Genomic DNA, 20961 nt, shown 5'->3' on the forward strand with positions numbered 1-20961 from the left:
TCTAAGTGGTACATGCATATAATTCATTTTAATTGTAATAACAGTACTTTGAGATAAGTCTTATTTATTTCCCTCATTTTACAATAAGGAAACAGAGGCACATAATAGCTTCATTTCACCCAGCCTCTGTTTCTTTATTAGTAAAATGGGATAATAAGACATACTTTGCAAAGTTGTTAAAATTAAAAGAGATAAAGTATATAAGTCACCTAGTGTAGTATATACATGGTAAACAATAGAAGGACAGCTCTTATTATTATATTCTCTAATACCGTCTAAGACGTTCTTTCAAAACTTTCTAAAGCTCTAGCTCACCCAGTTCTGTGGACCTAGATACCAAACCGAAAAGGAGAAGACAGAACTGTGTGACTAGCTCAGTCTAATCCATAATTTCAAGCTCAAGACACGGCCACATGTCAAGCTCAGCCCTCAAGTAAACAGTGATATTTTGCCCCCAGTCTTATTTTAACATTAGCTCTAATATTCTCAAGATTTTCTATTGTTTATCGACTATTAGAGTCATTATGATCTCTTTTTTTCTACCATTCTCATTCTGATAGGTTCAGTGAGTTCAAACCAACCAAATTACTACAACTCTATGAAACACACTACCAAGTTCATTCTGCTCTTGGTATTAGTATTGTCCAAATAAGAAAAACCTAATATTACTTAAGAAGCAGCATTTTGAGATTCTAAAACAAAAGAAAGTTCATCTGTTAAAGTATATAAAAAATTTGTTGTGATTTAAAAGCATGCTGCCCCTAGGTTTCTAACTGGAAGTTACTTCTCTTTCTTAGCCAGAGAAGATATTCTGGGAGGTATTTAAAAAGCACAGGTTCATTTAATTTTAGCCTTCAGCTGAACATTTCCATTTCTAGAATTGTGAGAATGATTTATACCAGTGTTTTTCAAACTTTAGCATGCATAAGAGCCACCTGGAAACAGTGGTGTGCTTGTAAACACTAACAGCCAGCTCTTGGAATGTAGTTCCAACATAAAAATTGGTTGATGTTTTCATTTTCATCAATGAGTGAGTCAAATGTGAAATAATGGAATTAGAACTCAACTCATCTATCGATGACTTGAGCTGCTTCTTTGCTGAATTACATAATAGTTTTCAAACATTGTGAGACTGTGTCTTCAATTTTTTATGTTACAGACACAATACACTTTTAAGTTTGATCTTCATTGTTAACATTTTCCCCATCACTTTCCTAAGTCTACATGAGTGGTCACCAAACTTTCTGAAAAGAATGAAATAGTAAATTTTTTAAGTGTTGTGGGCCAGGTGGTCTTTGTCACAACTATCTAATCCTGCCATGATAGCATGAAGACAGCCATAGATGATATATAATTGAGTGAGTATTACTATATTATAATATAACTTTATTTATAAAAACATGCAGTAGGCCAGAGTTGGCCTACAGGCCTCAGTTTGCCAATCCCCATTCTAGACAATCAACACAATAGTAAATCAAGCCCTACTACCAATAAGTCTCAAGCCCATTTCTCACTCTATCCCCTTCTCTTCCTTCTCAGAGAGGTCACTATTCTGAAGGTGATGTATAGTTTTCTCATTTATATTTTTAAATTTTTATGTGTTATCATAGAAAAATAGACCGCACTCAAATTTTTATTTAGAACAGTAGAGAAATGCTCTCCTTTGCAGGATGAGGTGGGAGCCCAAGGACCTACTATATACATAAACTTTTTATACTGTTTATAACAATATAATAATAGGTAATAAGTATACACACACGAGCAAGAATTCGAAGTTTAAAACAGAATGAAAAGACAAGCCACCAACTGGGAGAAAATATTTGTAAACCATATGCCTGATAAAGAACTTATGTCCAGAATCTATGAAGAACTCTTTAGACTCAATAATAAAACAACAACAACAACAACAAAAAACATTTTTAAAAATGGGCAAATAATTTTAACAAACACTTTGCCAAGAAGATATATGTATGGCAAATAAAGACTTGAAAAAATGTTCAACATCATTAGTCATTAGGGAGATGTAGATTAAGTTCACAATAATACACCTATTAGAATGTCTAAAATTAAAAAAAATTAGCCACGCCAAGTGTTGATAAGGATGTGAAGGAACTCGGGACTCTCATGTACCCCTGGTAGAAATATAAAATGGCATATCACTTTGGAACATGGTTTGGTAGTTTCTTAAATAGCTAAAAACACACCTACCACATGATTTAGCCATTCTACTCTGAGACATTTATTCTAGAGAAATGAAAATATATGCTTATATGAAGACTTGTACACGAAATGTTCATAACAGTGTTATTTGTAATAGCCCAAACTGTATATAACCCAAATGTCCATCAATAGGTAAAATGGATAAACAAATATGGCATATCCATCCACTCAATGGAGTATTGTTCAGCAATATAAGAAATGAATTGTTAATACACTCAACAACGTAAATGAATCTCAAAATTAATAAGTTAGTGAAAGAAGCCAGACAAAAAATAGCACCTACTGTATAATTCCACTTATATAAATTTCTAGGAATTGCAAGCTAATTCATAATTACAGAAAGCAGGTCAATGATGGCTGAGGATGAGGAGAAATAGTTTCTATAGGATGTGTGCTTCTAAGAGTGATTACAAAGGGCCGCAGGAAACTTTGGAGAATAATGATATTGATTGTAGTGATAATTTTACAGGGGTGAAACCATGTGGTGAAACTTACAACATTTTATACTTTAAATTATTTAAATTATTTCTCAGTAAAGCTGTTTAAGGAAAAGGATATTATACTGGTCACAACATGATGTCTTAATTTTTAACTAAAAATTGTTTATGATCTTTTTTTTACGATGTATTGGTCTGAATATTTAATTATAGGTATCCTTTTATTTCACCTTTTAGGATGTGGAGCCACCCAAAATTACAAGCACAAAAACTATTTCCGTTAAGCAAGAGCCCAAAACATCTTCCAGTCTTCCTTCTGGCAATAATAATGGCAAGGTTCTCACAACTGAAAAGGTGAAGAAGGAAGCTGAAAAGAGACCTGCTGATAAAGTAAGAGTTCATTTTAATCTAGTAAAAACATTAAATAAATCAGTCCTTTATAGGCAGAAACAATGTTTTGTGCTTATTTCTTTTATGTAATAGTGTATTAAAAGTACATAATAGTCATTCAGTAAATATATTTTGATAATTGTAGACGTTGATTTTTTTGAAAAATTAGTAAAATTTAGAAACATTTTTTAATCATTTATTGAAGTCATCATCAACAGATATTTGAGCCCTAGGGAGTTTGAAGCATAAACTTGAATTTATAACTCAAATATTCTAGATGGAACAGTTGTTGCGAATAAGAGGAAAAAATAAAGAGTAAAGGAAAAATAAATAAATAAAAAGATGAAATGACTAAACATGAAATTTGTTACAAAATAGTGTATACCTTAACAGGGCTAAAATAATTCTTGGATTATATGTTTTGAATGATTTTAGCACATAGTCAATTTTTAAGATTTTAGCACTTAGTAGTGACTATATTTTCAAAAAAATTTTAATAACCCCTGCTCTCCAAAGGTTATTATACCTCAAAGTGGGGTATATAAGTCCCATATGTTGTCATACTTTTTCTAAATATTACTTATTCATAAACCATATTGTATTGCTTTTTGTGCTTTTAAACTTATATAAATGGTGTCATATTGTATACATATATATGTGTATATGTCTGTGTGTGTGTATATCTATATATATCCATCCATCCTTTGGTAACTTACTTTTTCCCTACTCAATAATATGCTTTTGAAATTTACCTATGTTGATACATGTAGGTCTGAATATTATTACTTTGAGCTATCATATAATTCCCCAACTGATGAGCAATTATTCTTATTATAATGGAGATTCAGTAAGCTGTTTTTACCTATCTCTATACACACATGATGGTAGTTTCTATAGAATGTATATCTGTAAGTAGATTTAATAGGATAGGTATCTTAAACATTACTAGGCAAATTACTATCCAAAGTGTATGTACTAAATGTATACTCTCACTAATAAGGTATAAGAATTTTAAATTCTCTGTGTCTTATCAGACTATTTAATTTTTGCCAATTTGATAAATATATCTACAACATTTATATTTTAAAGACAGGAGAGAGAATTTACTTTGAAGGAAATATGGCAATCTGTTGTCTTTATTTACTTCTTTACAATCTATTTTAAATATCAGTAGTTCATAATTTAAAATATTTAAAATAAAAAGAAAATAGCCTTTAAAAATAGCCTTATTAATGATGTGTCTTCTCAAGTCAAAGCATCTGACAGGGTTTAAAAAAGGGGCAATATAAATCCATTGGACTTCCAGAATACTTTAATGGATAAAAAAGTCCAAAGAGAAATACAGATACATGCTAAACTATTCTGATTTATTTATTTTTACTTTGCTAGGTTTTTTTAACATACTGATTATGAATTCATTATAAATCTTCTACAGATCTTTACTGCACACATCTGTCCCTAACTCTGTGAAAGTGTCTGTTTGGTAGACTTGGTCATTGCACACTGTCCATCTTCTCTCTCTCTCAGTGATTTAAAGTTTATTATAACACATTACTTTCTGATTTGGTGCTTTTTATAGATGAAATCAGACATCACCGAAGGAGTGGATATTCCAAAGAAACCTAGATTAGAGAAACCAGAAGCACGGTCCTCTCCCATTACGGTCCAAACCAGCAAGGATTTAGCTATGGCTGACCTTTCCAGTTTTGAGGAGACCAGTGCTGATGATTTTGCCATGGAAATGGGATTAGCCTGTGTTGTTTGTAGGTAAGTTGTACCTTGCCACAGACTCTTTTGTTTCTTTGTAAAGAATAAACAACTGAAAAAAATTAGACCAATTATTGGGTGTTTAATTTTGTTTTTATTTGCAGGTGGGTAGGCAATAAGTAGATTACCTGCAAACTTCCCATATAGCAATTGAACATCTTGAAAATTGTCAAATATTTTATCTTCCATATTGTTGTATCTTTAATCTGTTGTGTTGTAATATTTTCTGCATTCTTATGTTCTAGAGAGAAAACGATTATTGCTTTATTCTTTAGTGTGGAAGAGTCTGTTTAACAAACTCAATTTCTTCCATCATTCTTTTGAGGAAGTCTGTGTTGCTTTTTTCCTCCCTGAGTGATTGATAGTACTTATAAACTATTATATATCATTTCCTAAAACACCATTGAATCTTTTCCTAAGGATATTGGAAATGAAATGGATCATGTAGGTTATTCTGAGTGTAGTTTTAAAACATGGATACGTAATTATAAAAACATAGATAATTTTGCTTAGTAGAAGATGCATTTTAAAAATGAGAATGACTGTGACCATAGCGGTTCAAATATCTTTATGTATTTATTCAGTTCAGACAATTGAAAACAGGATAATATTTTCAATTTCTTGAGTAGATACTCAGAAGAGGGTCTGCTGGGTTGCACACCTGAAACTTATATAATGTTATTAACCAACATTACCTCAATAAATTTAATTAAATTTTTTAAAAATCAGAATGACTAGACTTTAAACTCCTCTATGCCACGGGCTACTTTTTTCATTGTTAATGGCTTCTACTGCCTAGCACAACAGAAAAGATTGTTATCTTTGTTGCAGTTTTCTTCATGAAAATGTTAGGTTCTGGTGCAGTGGAGCTGAATAAACAAACTTTTAACTTTATAAAGACCAGACAGTGTTATATGTACTTCTGAATTGGATCAACTGTTAGAGCTTCATTGTTTTCACATATATTTTTTTCAACCTTTAATTACCATGAAGTTTATCATTTTTAAATAAATGGTAAAGTAATAATGGAGAGCGAACTAGTAACCGTAGCTCTCCATCAGGATACTTATTATGATAGTCTTAAGATTGTAGTGGTTGCTTTTTGGAATTTATAGTTTTTTGATATATGTATTGCTACATTCTATTAAGTTGATAAGACATTTATTTAATGAACACCCTATATCTTCACAGTAATGTGTTAGGCACTGTTTGTGGATAATTAGGTCTAGTTCCCACCTTGAGGCAATTCGTATGTTAATGAAGAAGATAGCGCAACATGTAGGTAACAAATATAAAGGAATTTAATAGAGTACAAAGAAGATGTTATGTGACTGTGGGGTATTAGCTAAAGTCTACTACCGTTTGGAGAAGGAAAAAATTTATAATGAGAAATGACAAAGAGAATATAGCCAAATTTAGTTAAGGCAAATATAGAAGGCACCTTATATATTTATTAATGGTTGAGCTTAAGCTTTAAAAGAAATGAAGTGTTTGTACAGAATACATGTTGGTGTTTGTTGTTTTGCTCTTTAGTTTTCTGGGGGTTTTGCCCTTTTTAATATATCAAATTTACCGATCAACCCTAAAATAGCTTTAAATTGTTGCATGGAGTCATATAAGTGCAATGTTTAATGGTATATTTTCCTAGGCAAATGACAGTAGCATCTGGTAATCAATTAGTAGAATGTCAAGAGTGCCATAATCTCTACCACCAAGATTGCCATAAGCCCCAGGTGACAGACAAGGAGGTGAATGACCCTCGCCTTGTGTGGTATTGTGCTCGATGTACCAGACAAATGAAAAGAATGGTAGGAATCATTTTTCTGTATTTTAAACACTCTCTGTCAATATTTTTGTAGATGTGTGCTTTTCAAAATAATAATTTGAACTATTAAGATATTGAAAAAATAAATTATACAAGGTTATTTAAATGTTTGTTCATATAATGTATTTGTGTGATTTATGTGTCTATACCTAAAGACCAGACTGTGCTATATGCATTTTTCTCTGTTCAGCTTTTAGCTTAATCTAATATAGATAAATAAACAGGATTGGAGACCCAAAAAACATAAATATTTTTTACTAGTATGTCAATGTATTTCTAAACATTTAAAAATACTGTAATGCACTGTGAGAAGTGGTAAGATACAAAGTCCTAGTCTTTGATGAGTCTGATAAGGAAATATTGAAAATGTTTATTCCTGAGCGAGCTTAAACCACCAAACTTACAGTTGCGTACAAAGGCAGTGTTCATATGTGCATCTCGGTGTTTCCATCTGTGTTTCTCTGTTCCTCAGTCTTCACGTTGCCTTCGAGTTACCACTTATCCTATTTTCTCAGTGTACTTGCTCTGTTTCCTGCTCACTAACATAACTACCTTCAATTTCATACTGAAACATGTTTTCTATACTAGTTTTCTACCTTTTATTCATTTAAAAAGTAGATAAATAAATTTCATCATTTTCATTTTAAAGAAATCAAGTCGTTATTTACTTCAATGACTTGTTTGATTCCTGCATCCCCACTCACCTACTTTAGAGTAGGAACTGTTAATAGAAGAGTTCTCCTACCTGTTAATCAAATGAATTTTCACATAAATATTTCTGACCAAATATATTTTTCTAAATCAAGAGTACAGTTAAAAATGAAAAATCGAGATCCATTTTACTTTTTAGTCAGTTAATCAGAATAAGAAATGTTTTCATTTATACCTATGAAAAGTATTAAAATTTTAGTAGTAGGTATACTTTCTGTTTTTAACTGGAAATTTCTGTGACAAGGTACAATTTTTCTGCTCAGTCTGATTTTTATTTGTTTATTTTTTAAACTAGCCCTTCAGGACCTCAATCAAAATGAGTATGAGTATGGGTGAGCAATATAGTACATTCCAGGGCCCTGACAGAAGTCACTAATAAATGATAATAGTCAAATAATTTATGACAATAACCTGTCTTTAGTATATTTTCAATGTTTTATTATTATTTTACTGTAATTCTCTTAATAAAGTAAGCATTTTTCTCTCCTAAGTTTTTTTCTCCCCCATTTTTGTGACTTAGTTTACGCCAAGTCTATATTTATAGTTTTCTCTTTCTGGAGTGAATTTTGGCAGCTGACCAGATATCCTACAGTTACTTTAAGTTCAGTATCTTTAAAATTAAAATTGTTCTCCACTCAGTTTTTCTTTTAATTGCCTGAACTAGAAAACATTATCCTTTATACCTCTCTTAATTCCATATCCTGCTGTTTGCCAAATTTTTAATGCTACTACTTATATATTTCTCATATTTGTTCATTTTGTTCCACAGATCTCTCATTTCTTGTCTATTGCTTTAGCCTCTTAAAGTGTCTCCTTGCTTCTCTTCAATCCACTTTACTCATTATAATTTGAAAAAATTAGAATTATGCTTCTAAAATATTTATCTAACTTTATCCGTTTAAATATTCCCAGTGGCTCTCAATTACTGATAGAATGAGGTTATACTCATTAGAGTACATGGACCTTCTCTCTTTGACCCAGGTCTGTCTTTGTACCTTTCTCCCATCACTTCATCATTACGCCATAAATTCTGGCCATGCCAGATTATGTGTATTATTCTTTGAATATGTGCTGAACTTTCATGTTCCCAAATGTTCTGCTTCTCAGTTTCCCTTTATCTGGGATACCTTTTATTCTTTATCATCTTTGCAGATTAAATGTCTAACTCACTTATCAATAAGACCACTAGAGCAGAGCTCCAAACTAGACATATCCTATATTTTGTTGTTTTCATTTTAAGATATATAAAATGGAGGAAATATGGATTAGTGCCAGAGATGAACAGTCAATAAGTTTAGTCTGTGCGTTCGAGAGTCAAAGTACTGAATGGAGAGTCATGACTGATGTTAGAACGTGATTAGAATACACCAAAAGTATACATGGTGAAATAACAAAAGGCATGATCTGAAGTGAGCCTGAAGATCAGGAATCAGTAACATAAGATTTATGAGAGAAAGGAATTTGGAAACGGTGGGGATGCTAAAACTAGTCATTCTAGCTATAACTGCTTTCAGTGAGGTCCTCATATATACACTGGTTATTGTGTCAAGGTATCTCAAAGATATTGTACATAGCATCTTATATTCCCTTACTCCTTGCACTAACATTTCCAATGAGGGCAGGTTCTGCAGTATTTTTTTATTATTATTATTATTATTATTATTATTATTATTATTATTATTATTATTATTATTATTATCGTCATCATCATCATCATCCTAGATAAGAATATTGTGATAGTGTGTGGCAAGGTTCTAGGTCATTCTTTAGCTCTATCATTTTCTTTCTATCAATGAATTTTGCCCCAGCGCTAGGTAAGAGACTCATATGACTTATTGCAGTGGTTCTCAATCTAAGATAATTACCCACCTACTCAGTAGCATTTGGAAATATGTGGTGTTTGTGATTGCTGCCTTACTTGTAAAGGGACAATGGATACAAATTCTTCTTTGATAACATAGAAATTTGTATTTGTGAACTTCAGTGTACCTAGTTCTACAGTGTGGAAAAAACCTCAAAAAGTTTCATCTTATCTCTAATATTTTTTTCTCTGCATTCTATATTTAAAACCATGTAATTGATCTGAACTGACTTTTCACTCATTCAGTTACTCAGACACTTATACTTGAAGCCCATGAAGAAAACTCCTAAGTATTTGCCCAATCATAATAAGAAATAAACACACTTCATTGCAAGTGAAGCTAACTGGTTACAAATATTTTGTGATTTTCCTTTAGAAAAAAAAAAACTTGATTTTTCTTGTTAAAATTGTATTTAATCAACCCTAATCTGCGTGATTTCTAAAGCTTCATATTTACTGTTTAGAAAGTTATAAAATGTATAAAAGCATTAATATGGTGATAAAAATAATTGGTCTGTGTCTACATTTTTAGTGTTATCACAGTATCTTTAAATGTTCAACTATATTTCAACTCAATGAGGAGTACTGTGATAGATTTTTTATTGTCTTTTTTTGTTCATTCAACTAAGATTTTGTAGTTAGTTTAATCTTAACACTGATTTTTACAGGCTCAAAAAACTCAGAAACCGCCACAGAAACCAGCTCCCGCTGTTGTTTCTGTAGCCCCTGCTGTCAAAGATCCATTGGTTAAGAAACCAGAAACTAAACTCAAACAAGAGACGACTTTTCAGGCATTTAAGAGAACAGAAGTCAAGGTACAGTATATTTTATTTTTATCTAAGACTGGATTTTAATTTAGTTGACTAAACAACTTACTTGAGAAAAAATTAATATACTAAATGGCTCTATGTTGGAAATTAAGTTCGCATTACTTTTAATACTAGGTAGAAAGGAAACATTTATATAATGGTTTAATCTCTATTTAATTTCTGCTATTTCTCTTATCACAATTAGAAACGTGCCAAGATGACATTCTTTATCATTCCTATGTAGTCAGACACTTACCTCCATCAGGAATTTGCTTTAAAGTCTAAATCACCCTGCCCTCAGTAGAAACAATTTTGCTACTCACATTACATGTGCTAATTGACCCTGTAGCTTTTATTTCCCTACATATTGGCTACTGAAGAAGTTTTCTTGCTTTGTCTTATTTTTTTTCTTTTATTATCACGAACATTTTTGGTACCTACCTACCTCTTATACTAAGGGGCCAGATTATCAAGTAAGAATATCACCTTTAATCCTAGGTTTATATCCTTGAATTCACACTACATGATTATTAATATCATGGCATTTTGAGATCATGGAATAAAATATTTTTCTAGTCTAATTCTATAACAAAAGAATGCTTTTGCTGAGTAATACATTCCAATTTTAAGCAAATTACTAAAGATAGAAGAAAAGAATATTAGCCTCAAATTCTCAAAGGTTAACCCCAGAAAATTCTAAAAATATTATCTTGTCTAAGGGATTATAAGTACCAAAGATCAAGAAGCTTGGAATGATGATAAAGAATGTGATTATAAAGTACTCTGAGAAAGATATTGATATTTTTTTTTGCAGATCACTTTTTTAAATTTAATTTACTAAATAGGAGTTTATATCAAAGGGATATCCATTATTTTATCATATAGAAACTTGGTGAATTGGATTAGAAGTAAGAATAATTTATTGAAAGTAATTAGAGTTGTTGTATTCCATACTTAAGTCACTTTTAGATAGACTTTTATACTAACCTGTTACTACTAAAGTTTATCTCTGGGAAATCCAACATGAAATCATTTTATGGCAATAAATTAAGGCCTTGGCTGTCATGTTTGCCCTATTTTAGAGGTTTTGATATTTCTATGATAAAAGCAGATAAATGGTTACTATGAAAAAAATTATTCTTGTATAAAAAGCAAATGACTCTAAAAAACTAAGATAATGAGCAAGAAACTTTTTATAGTTAAAAACAGTTGAGAAATTTATTTTCTGCACTAAAGTAGTAAGAAATTACTTGGTTGCCATTGTTTGTGTTATTTTACTTTTGTGTGCCCTGATAGTATTACAGGCCATCTGTCATTTTGTTGAAAAGCAAGCAAGCAACAGCAAGCCATTAAAATGAAATGCCATACACACAGAATTTGCTTTTTCATTTGTACTTCCTAAGTGTTGGTCTTTTTAATTACTTTAGAGGAGTTTTCTTTTGTGAAGTCTATTGAAAGATCATTTAGCCGTATGGCAGACAGTTTTATGTTTAATAGAAAGAAAAGGAAAAAAATTAGATCTTTCATAACTGAAAATTGAAAGTTGACTGCACCTGTGTCCTTTTGCTTCCTTGACTAACCTTTTCTCAGTATCGGTATGCATTCCTCTAGGAATTTATAATTTATATAGTTTATCTTCTCTGGATAACCTTATGAGGTAGTTACTATATGATGTGTTCATAAAAAAACCCTATAATTTTCAGAATATATGAACAAAAGTCTGGACGACTCCTCATAAAAAATAAGGAGCTCAGAGCACTCTATTTTTATTACTTTTCACACTAGTTAAAAATGTTTACATGCAGACAGTAACAAAGGCTACTTTGTAAGAATGAAAATGATTTTTATCAACTCTTCAGAGTTCAGTTCTAAAATATAACTGAATATATTCTAAAATATTCTGAAAATGATTTTTATCAACTCTTCAGAGTTCAGTTCTAAAATATAACTGAATATTTTAGGTATGTTAACTACCATATATTTAAGTAAGTACTGTTTGTAATGCTTTATCTTTTACCTCTGTGTGAATTTAACACTTTTGTGAATCTTCTTAAGCATATGCAGGTAGAAAGAATGCCAATGAAAAAGGTCAATTCATATTTAATTTGAACAAAGTGCATTTTTGCTGAATGTGAAGGTGAAAATATTTATTTTTGTGCAAATAAGAACAATATTTATTTATAGTGACATTGATATCACTGTTAGCTTTTGACTGGCTGAGGAAGTTAATTGGAGAAATTGAAGTGTTAACCTTTAAGAAATACATCTAAGAATGAGTCAGACCTACCTAAAATGTCATTGTGCAGCTTATAAGGTAGTTTATAAAATCCTTTCTACAGAAGCAGGGATCTCTCGTATGACAGTTTCAGTGGAAACATGGACAAATTTCGAAAATAAAGGCAGGAGACTTTTTAAATATATCACTCAGAGTTATACAAATCCAAGTAGTTAACATTGCCCATCTGTGTATATTTTGCAGTGCAGTAGCTATTTGCTCAAAATTTGAGGGGAACTTTTTTTTAATGGGTTTAGAATCTCATACATTCACTCAATAAGTAATTACTGAGTGACTCTCTATCTCAGACATCTAAATTTCCTGTGTGTGAACAATTTTGTCCATTAAGAGTGAATTCTATTTTTGAAATTATCAGCAAGTCATTTGGAGCAAAGCTGAAAGAATTAGATGTCTTACTGAACTAGATAATACCTTTTGGGGTGAAAACAAGTTAAAGCATTAAAACTAAATCTAAAAGCAATTCTCAAAAAGGAATTCCATATTTCTGTTTTGGAATCATTAGAACAAGAATATGGGATCCCAAAATTTCTGCTTTGGAAATGATAGCACCCATTAGCTATGGATAAGTTTTGTTATATGTGTTTTTTAGACCAGTTTCATACAAACTTAATTTTGGTGGCATGAATTCCCCAAGTCATTACTTTTGTATTAAAAAATCCAAAAATTATTTTTTTTTATATTTCAGAATATTATGTTAGGTGTTAATTATACTTGGCTCTAATGTAATATTTATCTTTTTTGTTTTAAAAGACATCTGCAGTTATTTCAGGAAATTCTTCTAGTACCAGTGTTTCCTCTTCAGTAACTAGTGGCCTAACTGGATGGGCAGCTTTTGGAGCCAAAACTTCTTCTGCTGGTCCATCAACAGCAAAATTGAGTTCAACAACCCAAAACAATAGTGGGAAACCTGCTACCTCATCAGCTAACCAAAAGCCTGTGGGTTTGACTGGTCTGGCAACATCATCCAAAGGTGGAATAGGTTCTAAAATGGGTTCCAGTAACAACACTTCACCCACTGTACCATTGAAACCACCTCCACCTCTAACTTTGGGCAAAACTGGCCTTAGTCGCTCAGTGAGTTGTGACAATGTTAGCAAAGTAGGTCTTCCAAGTCCAAGTAGTTTAGTTCCAGGAGGCAGCAGCCAACTAAGTGGGAATGGTAATAGTGGGACCTCAGGGCCTAGTGGAAGTACCACCAGCAAAACCACTTCAGAATCGAGCGGCTCTCCCTCAACGTCCCTTAAAGGCCCAACTTCTCAAGAATCACAACTCAATGCCATGAAGCGATTACAGATGGTCAAGAAGAAAGCTGCCCAAAAGAAACTCAAGAAGTAATATGGCCAAGTAGGTTTTTATATCACATTACTCTAGATAGTAAAATCTTACTATTAGGACATAAACTGTAAGATACTATAATTTAATAAAAATCTTCCTAATGAAATTTCTATTATTTCTTACCTTAAAATGATAAGTATTACTTAGTAAAACTTGAAATTCTTTATTTTAAATCTGTTTAACAGGTTTATTTTAATCATTTCCATAGTGTGTGAAAACAATGATTAGAATGACTAATTCTTGATGAGAACTTCTACGGTCCTGGAAGACTGATAGCATATATGAATTAAAGAAAAAAACAAAAAACAATAGTTAGTTCATCTGATAACCAAGCCCTAAGAATTGATCCTACTGAATAAGGTGCCTTATAACGTGGCAAGGATAACCCATTATAAAGTTTCCTACTTTCCCCCCAATATTCTGGATATTCAATGTTAGTCTCCAGCCTCATTTCAATTAATTTTCCCTCTCTCCCCAAATATTTCATCTCCCCTTTTTCAAAATTAATTTTTCATAATTGATTTCTGATACCCCTATTATATTAACCTTTTTTATCACCTCATATTATTTATGTCTTTCAAAAGAGTGTGAACTACCATGCCCTTTTAATGCAATACTTTTCTCACATTGCCCACTTTTCCTTATTTGCCAGTGTAACATATGCACATAGTATATACTTAATAAATGTTGAATTTTGAGTTATCCTGGTTATATGGATTCCTGAGAATTTTTGAGAAAAATACCCATTTCAAGAGTATGGATGGATAATTTCTACTTGTTTACATTCTGATAGCCCCTTTCTATACCTTGAAAAATAGGCTGCTTTATTTTTACTGCCCAAAAATGTTATAGCAATTTATCTAATTTTGATTAACTGCATATAAAAGAAGCTCCTATAAAACAATCTTGAGATTGTTTTGAAGTATGCATGTGTACATTGTTAGGTTAGAAAGTATAAAGGATCAAAGTTGTTGCCTTATTTGCAAATTAACAAATTAGTCTACCATTATTTTACATACATATTCTGAAAAAAGACATCAGGCTTTCTGGATTAGAGAAACAGTTTATTACTCACAGCAAAATGCAGCAGCCATTTTGTACTTCATGAATATCTCATTTCACCCAGAAACTGAAAATCCAACAAATTTTCACATTCACTAGACTGTGAACAGCATTGTCCCTTCAACTTTGATATGTACTCCTAAATCTTTATTCTATAGCCTCCGATCTCAGATCCTGTCCCTTAATTCCTAGATTTTTATAACAGCATCATTCTAAAATATATTGATAAATGATTTCTGCAAAGATAAGGCTTTTAAATTAAGCTTGGCCTTTTTCTAAGGAAAGGTTACTTTAAACAGCTCTGTTAAATAATGGGACTGCATGGTAAATTAAAAATCAAGATTGAAATAATCCCATTACTTACAAAATGGAGTAAACATCTATTTACATGTTTAAAATCTGCCTTCAGATGTTTTTGTTTTGAGAAACATTTCGCTTAATTAAACATCAATCTGTCATCAACCTCAAATCCCTTTTAAGATCAAAAGATCAAAAAAAAAATTCATCCATCACTAAATGTTTATAGTTTAATGCTAGTTTGGACTAAACGGGACGAAATGACCTGACACAAGTTCAGCTCAACAACTATAACCGTTTTGAACATGTAACTTCAGTACCTACAAGAAATTAAAGGAGTAATGCATAGTTTGCACATTGGTACTTGAAATGGAAAATCTCATCCCATTATAGAACATATGTGCTGGATAGACTTGAGAAGAGAAGCAATTGTTTTAATTTCTACAGTACTTCGGAGAGGTACTTGAGAAGACTTGTTCAAGTAATTTATCTTTTGTTGAGCATGGCTATAATCTTTTTATATATTCTATATTTGTATACATATATATTTAGAATCTGTACAGATATATAAGTTTGCATACATCTAGTATATTCAGTTTAGCATTTTTATAGAGGTTTATTTGATATTAGAGTTCATCTTCAGGTAGCTCTTAGATCTTGATTTTTCCATATCATTAAGTGAGCTACAAGGCTTTTTAACTGAGCATGTGATGAAGTAGCCAGCTTCATATTAATATTATTTATCATTTAATTTATTTTGTTATGTATAATTTATTTTTCCCACTAGAATTTAAGTTGTATGAGGGCAGGAATATTGTCTGTCTTGCACACCATGGTATTCCCACTGCAATTCTCAATATATACTTATTGGCTCAGTGAATGAATAGATAGGTAAGTAATGAGCCAACAAGTAAGTTTTTAGGATTCTAAGTTCAAATCCCATTTTATCAGATATCTTTCAGTATATGTTTAAGAAAGTATATTGTGCTTTCTGTAAGATTATTTAATCATAGATTTTAGTGACATGAAAAAAAGGAAAACACTGAGAGAATACTGGCTTAAAATTGGAAGACCTGGTTTTGAATCCCGGTCCCTCCATGTATTAGATGTGTGATCCTTCGTTTCCTACTCTATAAAACATAGATGATAATTAATGAGATAAAATGAAAGGTATCTGAGATTCAAAGTTTAGATGACTCTGATTCTTAACAAGGATGTGGTAGTACTGTTTATTAGTAACTGAAATTATAAATTATGATGACCATAGGTTATATAGGAAATAAATCATTTTATAGAAATAAATTTTTATTAATGCAGTAATTATAAAAAACATATAAGCAATTAGAGAAAGCCATAAATAACATTTACATACCATAGTATTGTTTTTTTAAGTAAAATAAACTTATTTAATTTACTAAGAATACATACCCTAGATTTTTTTAACAAGAACATCTCGTTCCAACATATGCTAAAGTATGACTTGTTTTCCTGAAATACTAAAGCAAATCTTACCCTTGTCTAGAGTCCTATATATTAAAACAGTAGCTGGCCTACAGAGACTCAGCTTGAATTCTAGTAGCCCTGGAATAAAGATGCATTATATTGGAATAATTTTATACATCATAGAGAATGTAATGACTGAGTTTGTGTGTGTATGTGTGTGTATACATATATATATTATATTATAGACACATATATATAATGTAATATGTATAGGAAGAAGGTAATTGAAAAATTAGATTTTAAAAATACTAGAATTCTTTAAATAGTAGGATATCCCTAAAGAGTATAAAGTCTAGTGTCCCCCCAGCCAATGAAATTTCATTACTTCCTCATCAACTCTAATGTAAACTTATATGTCTAATTTACCTTGAATTTGTGAGGTCTAGATGTTTTCAGTATTGAACAGTGCATTGAACACCTTGAGAAGCCATAATTTTGACAAACGATTTAAATAAAGTGGTTTTCTTACCACCTTAGAATCTAAAGATTTCTTCTCTTTCTTTATGTAGATTTGCAAAGATTTTTTTTTTTTTTGCAATAGACAAAACTCCATGAAGCTTCTGGAAAAAGTGAAAAGTATTTAATGCCATGTTTTAGCAGTGAAAACACTAATTTTTATAAATCATATAAACTATTCATCACAGATAATGACTGGCACTTCATAGCCATCTCTAAAAGTCCAAATTACATTTTAGACAAGATATAGACTATACCAGCAGTTAAAGTATTTTATGCAATCCTGCATTTGTATAATTAACAATGCCATTATATTTCTTCTGCACAACTCAACTTTCACAGAGTTGTTTTCTACTAATAAATACTAAAACAAGATATTTTTTCTGAAATATAAGAAATGTTCACAGTGGCTTAGTGACTTTTTCACATGATTTAAGCACCCACGGTAATTTTATATTACTGTATTTTTTATAATTTCTAAACTATATCATGTATAATATTAGTTTAGATCATCTACTTAAAAGTAAATGCTAAATAAAATATATACATATACTTATTTGTTTTACAAAGAAAAATAGCTGCAAAAATTTTCCCTTCATTCTTGGTAAATAAAAAAAATATATATCTATTTGAGAGAATTCTTTACTGTATAATATTTGATTTTAAAAATATAAAGAAATAATTACTCCAGCATACCTCACTTTAATTAAAATGATCTCACTAACAGTTTTATCTTTATAAATTTCTTGAAAACTTATATACATCTTAAATATCTCAGAACTTTATTTCCCTTAATCCCAAGAATATAATGCCTGGCCTCAAAATTATAATTACTTTATTTTAAACAACATACTAAGAATATGAGGTTATTGTATAATGTCTTAAAAAAGCCTAAATGGCATATGAAATGTAGGTCGTATTTTTAAAATAGCAACAACATAGTTTTATAGCAATATCTGTTCAGCACAGTAGTGGGGGACTGCAGTAGGTAGCTTCATTACAACTCTTGCTCAGCAGCTAACTGCAACTACAATTTTAATGGTGTGGTTTCTTCAAAGGTCAGACAGGAAGCATCAATCCTAGGACCACACAAGTAGGCAAAGCTCATATACATCTAGGCAATATTTCAACCAGAAAAGCAGATATGTGCTACTTATACAATTCTTCATTTTAGGGTCACAATTTAAGTTATAAATATAATGCCTCCCCTATTTTAGGCTTGTTCATAGTTTCCACAAGTAGCAAGTTTGGATTTCCTTTTGCTTTACCCTAGGCAACCTGGAATTTACCTATGTTTCATTATTGGGTACAAAGAAGAACTATTTAAAAGACATAAAAAGTCTCTGTATACATAAAAAAAGAAAGTCTTCTTTTAGTACCTGACTCAAAGCAAAAAAATATTTTTTATGCAAAAACAGCTAACAAGTAGAACCTTTTGAAACCATGTTTAGATTAAGAATTTTAGGAATAATACAGCAGTCTCTCTTGATCGTGGTTTCACTTGCCCACAGCCAACTGCAATCCAAAAATATTAAATAGAAAATTCCAGAAAACAATTCACAAGTTTAAAATTGCACTTCATTCTAAGTAGCATGATGAAATCTCATGCCATTTGGCTCTGTCCTGCCTGGGACGCGAATCATCCCTTTGTCCAGCATATCTATGCTATATACACTACCTGTTAGACACTTAGTAGTCATCTAGGTTATCGGATTGATTGTCAAGGTATCACAGTGCTGTGTTCAAGTAACCCTTAATGTAGCCTAACACTGCATAGCAATACCTACATCATTCACCTCACTTCATCTCATCATGTGAGAATTGTATCTCACATCATCACAAGAAGGGTACAATAAGGTATTTTGAGAGAGACCACATTCACATAATTTTTATTATCATATATTAAAATTGTCCTATTAATAGTTACTTGTGTTAAACTCTTACTGTGCCTAATTTATAAATTAAACTTTATTTTAAATATGTGTGCGTAGGAGAAAACAGTATATGTAGGGTTCGGTATTATCTGAGGTTTCAGGCTGGGGGTCTTGGAACATATCCCCTGTAGATAATAGGGGACTACTATATCATAAAATGTAAAATTTTTTGTCATGTAAATGTCATGAATATCTGTGGTTGTACGTGTCATATATGTAAAAGTCAGCAACCCTCTGAAAATCAGCACTCTTCATTTTATTTGCATTCCTCAGTGATAAATGTGACAATATACATTATAGAGATCAAATCCTTTAATTTTAATCTTAAAATTTCATGTCTCAAGATGGGAGTTCACCTTATTTTGTTTTTTGAGGGAAACCACTAAGTCGAATTTAATTTTTTTTTTTTCTATTCCATAGAAGCATATTTAGTTCAATAAAATGCCTTGACAAAATATGCTTGAAATCTTAAGGGACAGTTCTGAGCTATTCCCAAATTAAAGTTCAGTGTCCCAGGACATTGTGTTACAGCAAATGTTATCCTCAGTGCTTGCCTTGTCTAAGTACAAATCAGCAACTAAAAATATTTACATCTTGGCTCAGAACATGGAACACACATTCTCCATTCACCATCCAAATGATTGAACGATCCAAAAATATTTCCTCATTAAAATATCTTTAGCAATCACGTAGGATAGTTTTTAAATGATTATACTTTCAAAAGAGTTTAAGCAAAACAATGAAAATAACCTAGATACTTCATTTTCTCTGGGCTAATATCATGGAAATTCTTGTAGCCCTTGATTTTGAAAAAACATCTCAATACTTAAATGTGGACCTGAGAGGAAAATGGTCCTCATTGATGTCCATTATTTGTATCACTGAGCGCTTTGTGGTAGCAAAGTATATACTGGAGGGTTAGCGCTGCAGAGTGCTTGAGAGTATGGACCTGAGAACCAAGCATAGGTTTGAGCCCCCGCCCTATCATTTATGAGCAAGTGACGGGCTAAATTCACCTCTTTTGGCCACAGTTTTCTCATAATGTTATAAGTACCAAATAAATTACCACATATAAAGCATTTAGAACAATGTCTAGCATGTCGTATGCATCACATACTGTTTTTCAGTTTTTTTTTCATTCAAATTGTATTATTAAAGAGAAGCCCCACTTCAGACTTCTAGTTGACTATTATTAACCAGTTCCTATACTTATGTGTATTTAGTGCACTCTGTGGTTCATGTGTATGTATGTATAATCTATACTATATAGTACACATATATATATATATGTAAACCATATAATATATGTGGTGTATATGTGTATATGTATATATGTGCATGCATGTGCAAGAGGGAGACATGAAAGAAAAAACATTTTTGAGGCAAAATACATAATACAGAAAAATAAAATACAGAAAATTGAAAAAAAAAAAAACCCTCATCATTATATCCAACCTTTGATGATGGTAAAGAACACACTTACCCTTCCAAGAAAGCTCCACTTTTAAGTAGTTGATGGTTGGAGCTTGGGCTCTTTGTTTTGCTGTCTCTGTTTAGTGTTTCCTTCAACATGTATTCTTCATAATACATTTTGAAATAATCTTGTTAAAATCTGATATAGTATCAGTTCATGTAGTCTGGAGGATTCTTGATTTCTGGGCTGACATTGTAATGTCAGTTTTATGAGGCAGTCAATCAACAACTTGCCAGAAAATAAAAGTCAGAAGGCTTATTTTCTCAAGCATAAGTCATCTTCCCAAGATAGTTAGCTGGCACATATCCCTTCTGCCCTTGAGCTTCAGCTAACCACCACTCTTTATTGCCACTTAGGTCACAAAATCTAAGTATATGAACTCTTTGGTATTCCTGAAGGCTGAGTTCATGGTCGCTCCGTGCTTGAAAGGCATGAACTGCATAGAAAATCTAGACAAAGAAGCAAATGATATTATTAAAAACAGAACCTAAAAATGTTGACAAACACAATAAAGGTTTCCCAGCTTTTAGCAGGAATGCTAGTTTTCTTTTAATGCTAGTTTTCTTATTCCCTAACTCCTTGTG

The 20961-nt window shown here is 31.4% G+C and overlaps 2 protein-coding genes across 10 annotated transcripts in view; one reads left to right on the top strand and one right to left on the bottom strand.

The window, feature by feature from the left end:
• The window catches only part of INTS12 (integrator complex subunit 12), a 24531-nt gene extending 10178 nt beyond the window's left edge, over positions 1-14353 (top strand). For all 9 annotated transcript variants that reach the window (XM_011361479.2, XM_023531370.1, XM_011361481.2 and 6 more), the window contains 5 exons: positions 2895-3047; positions 4627-4814; positions 6463-6622; positions 9880-10026; positions 13067-14353. In XM_011361479.2, coding sequence (XP_011359781.1) covers positions 2895-3047; positions 4627-4814; positions 6463-6622; positions 9880-10026; positions 13067-13651 — 1233 coding nt within the window. In that variant the 3' untranslated portion in view covers positions 13652-14353. The remainder of the gene's footprint in view (positions 1-2894; positions 3048-4626; positions 4815-6462; positions 6623-9879; positions 10027-13066) is intronic.
• A 5894-nt stretch (positions 14354-20247) lies between these two features.
• The window catches only part of ARHGEF38 (Rho guanine nucleotide exchange factor 38), a 124195-nt gene continuing 123481 nt past the window's right edge, over positions 20248-20961 (bottom strand). The window contains exon 14 of the mRNA XM_011361489.2: positions 20248-20826. Within this exon, the coding sequence (XP_011359791.1) occupies positions 20641-20826 (186 nt within the window). The 3' untranslated portion in view covers positions 20248-20640. The remainder of the gene's footprint in view (positions 20827-20961) is intronic.

Source organism: Pteropus vampyrus, unplaced genomic scaffold, assembly GCF_000151845.1.
Source record: "Pteropus vampyrus isolate Shadow unplaced genomic scaffold, Pvam_2.0 Scaffold67, whole genome shotgun sequence".
Lineage (NCBI taxonomy): Eukaryota > Metazoa > Chordata > Mammalia > Chiroptera > Pteropodidae > Pteropus > Pteropus vampyrus.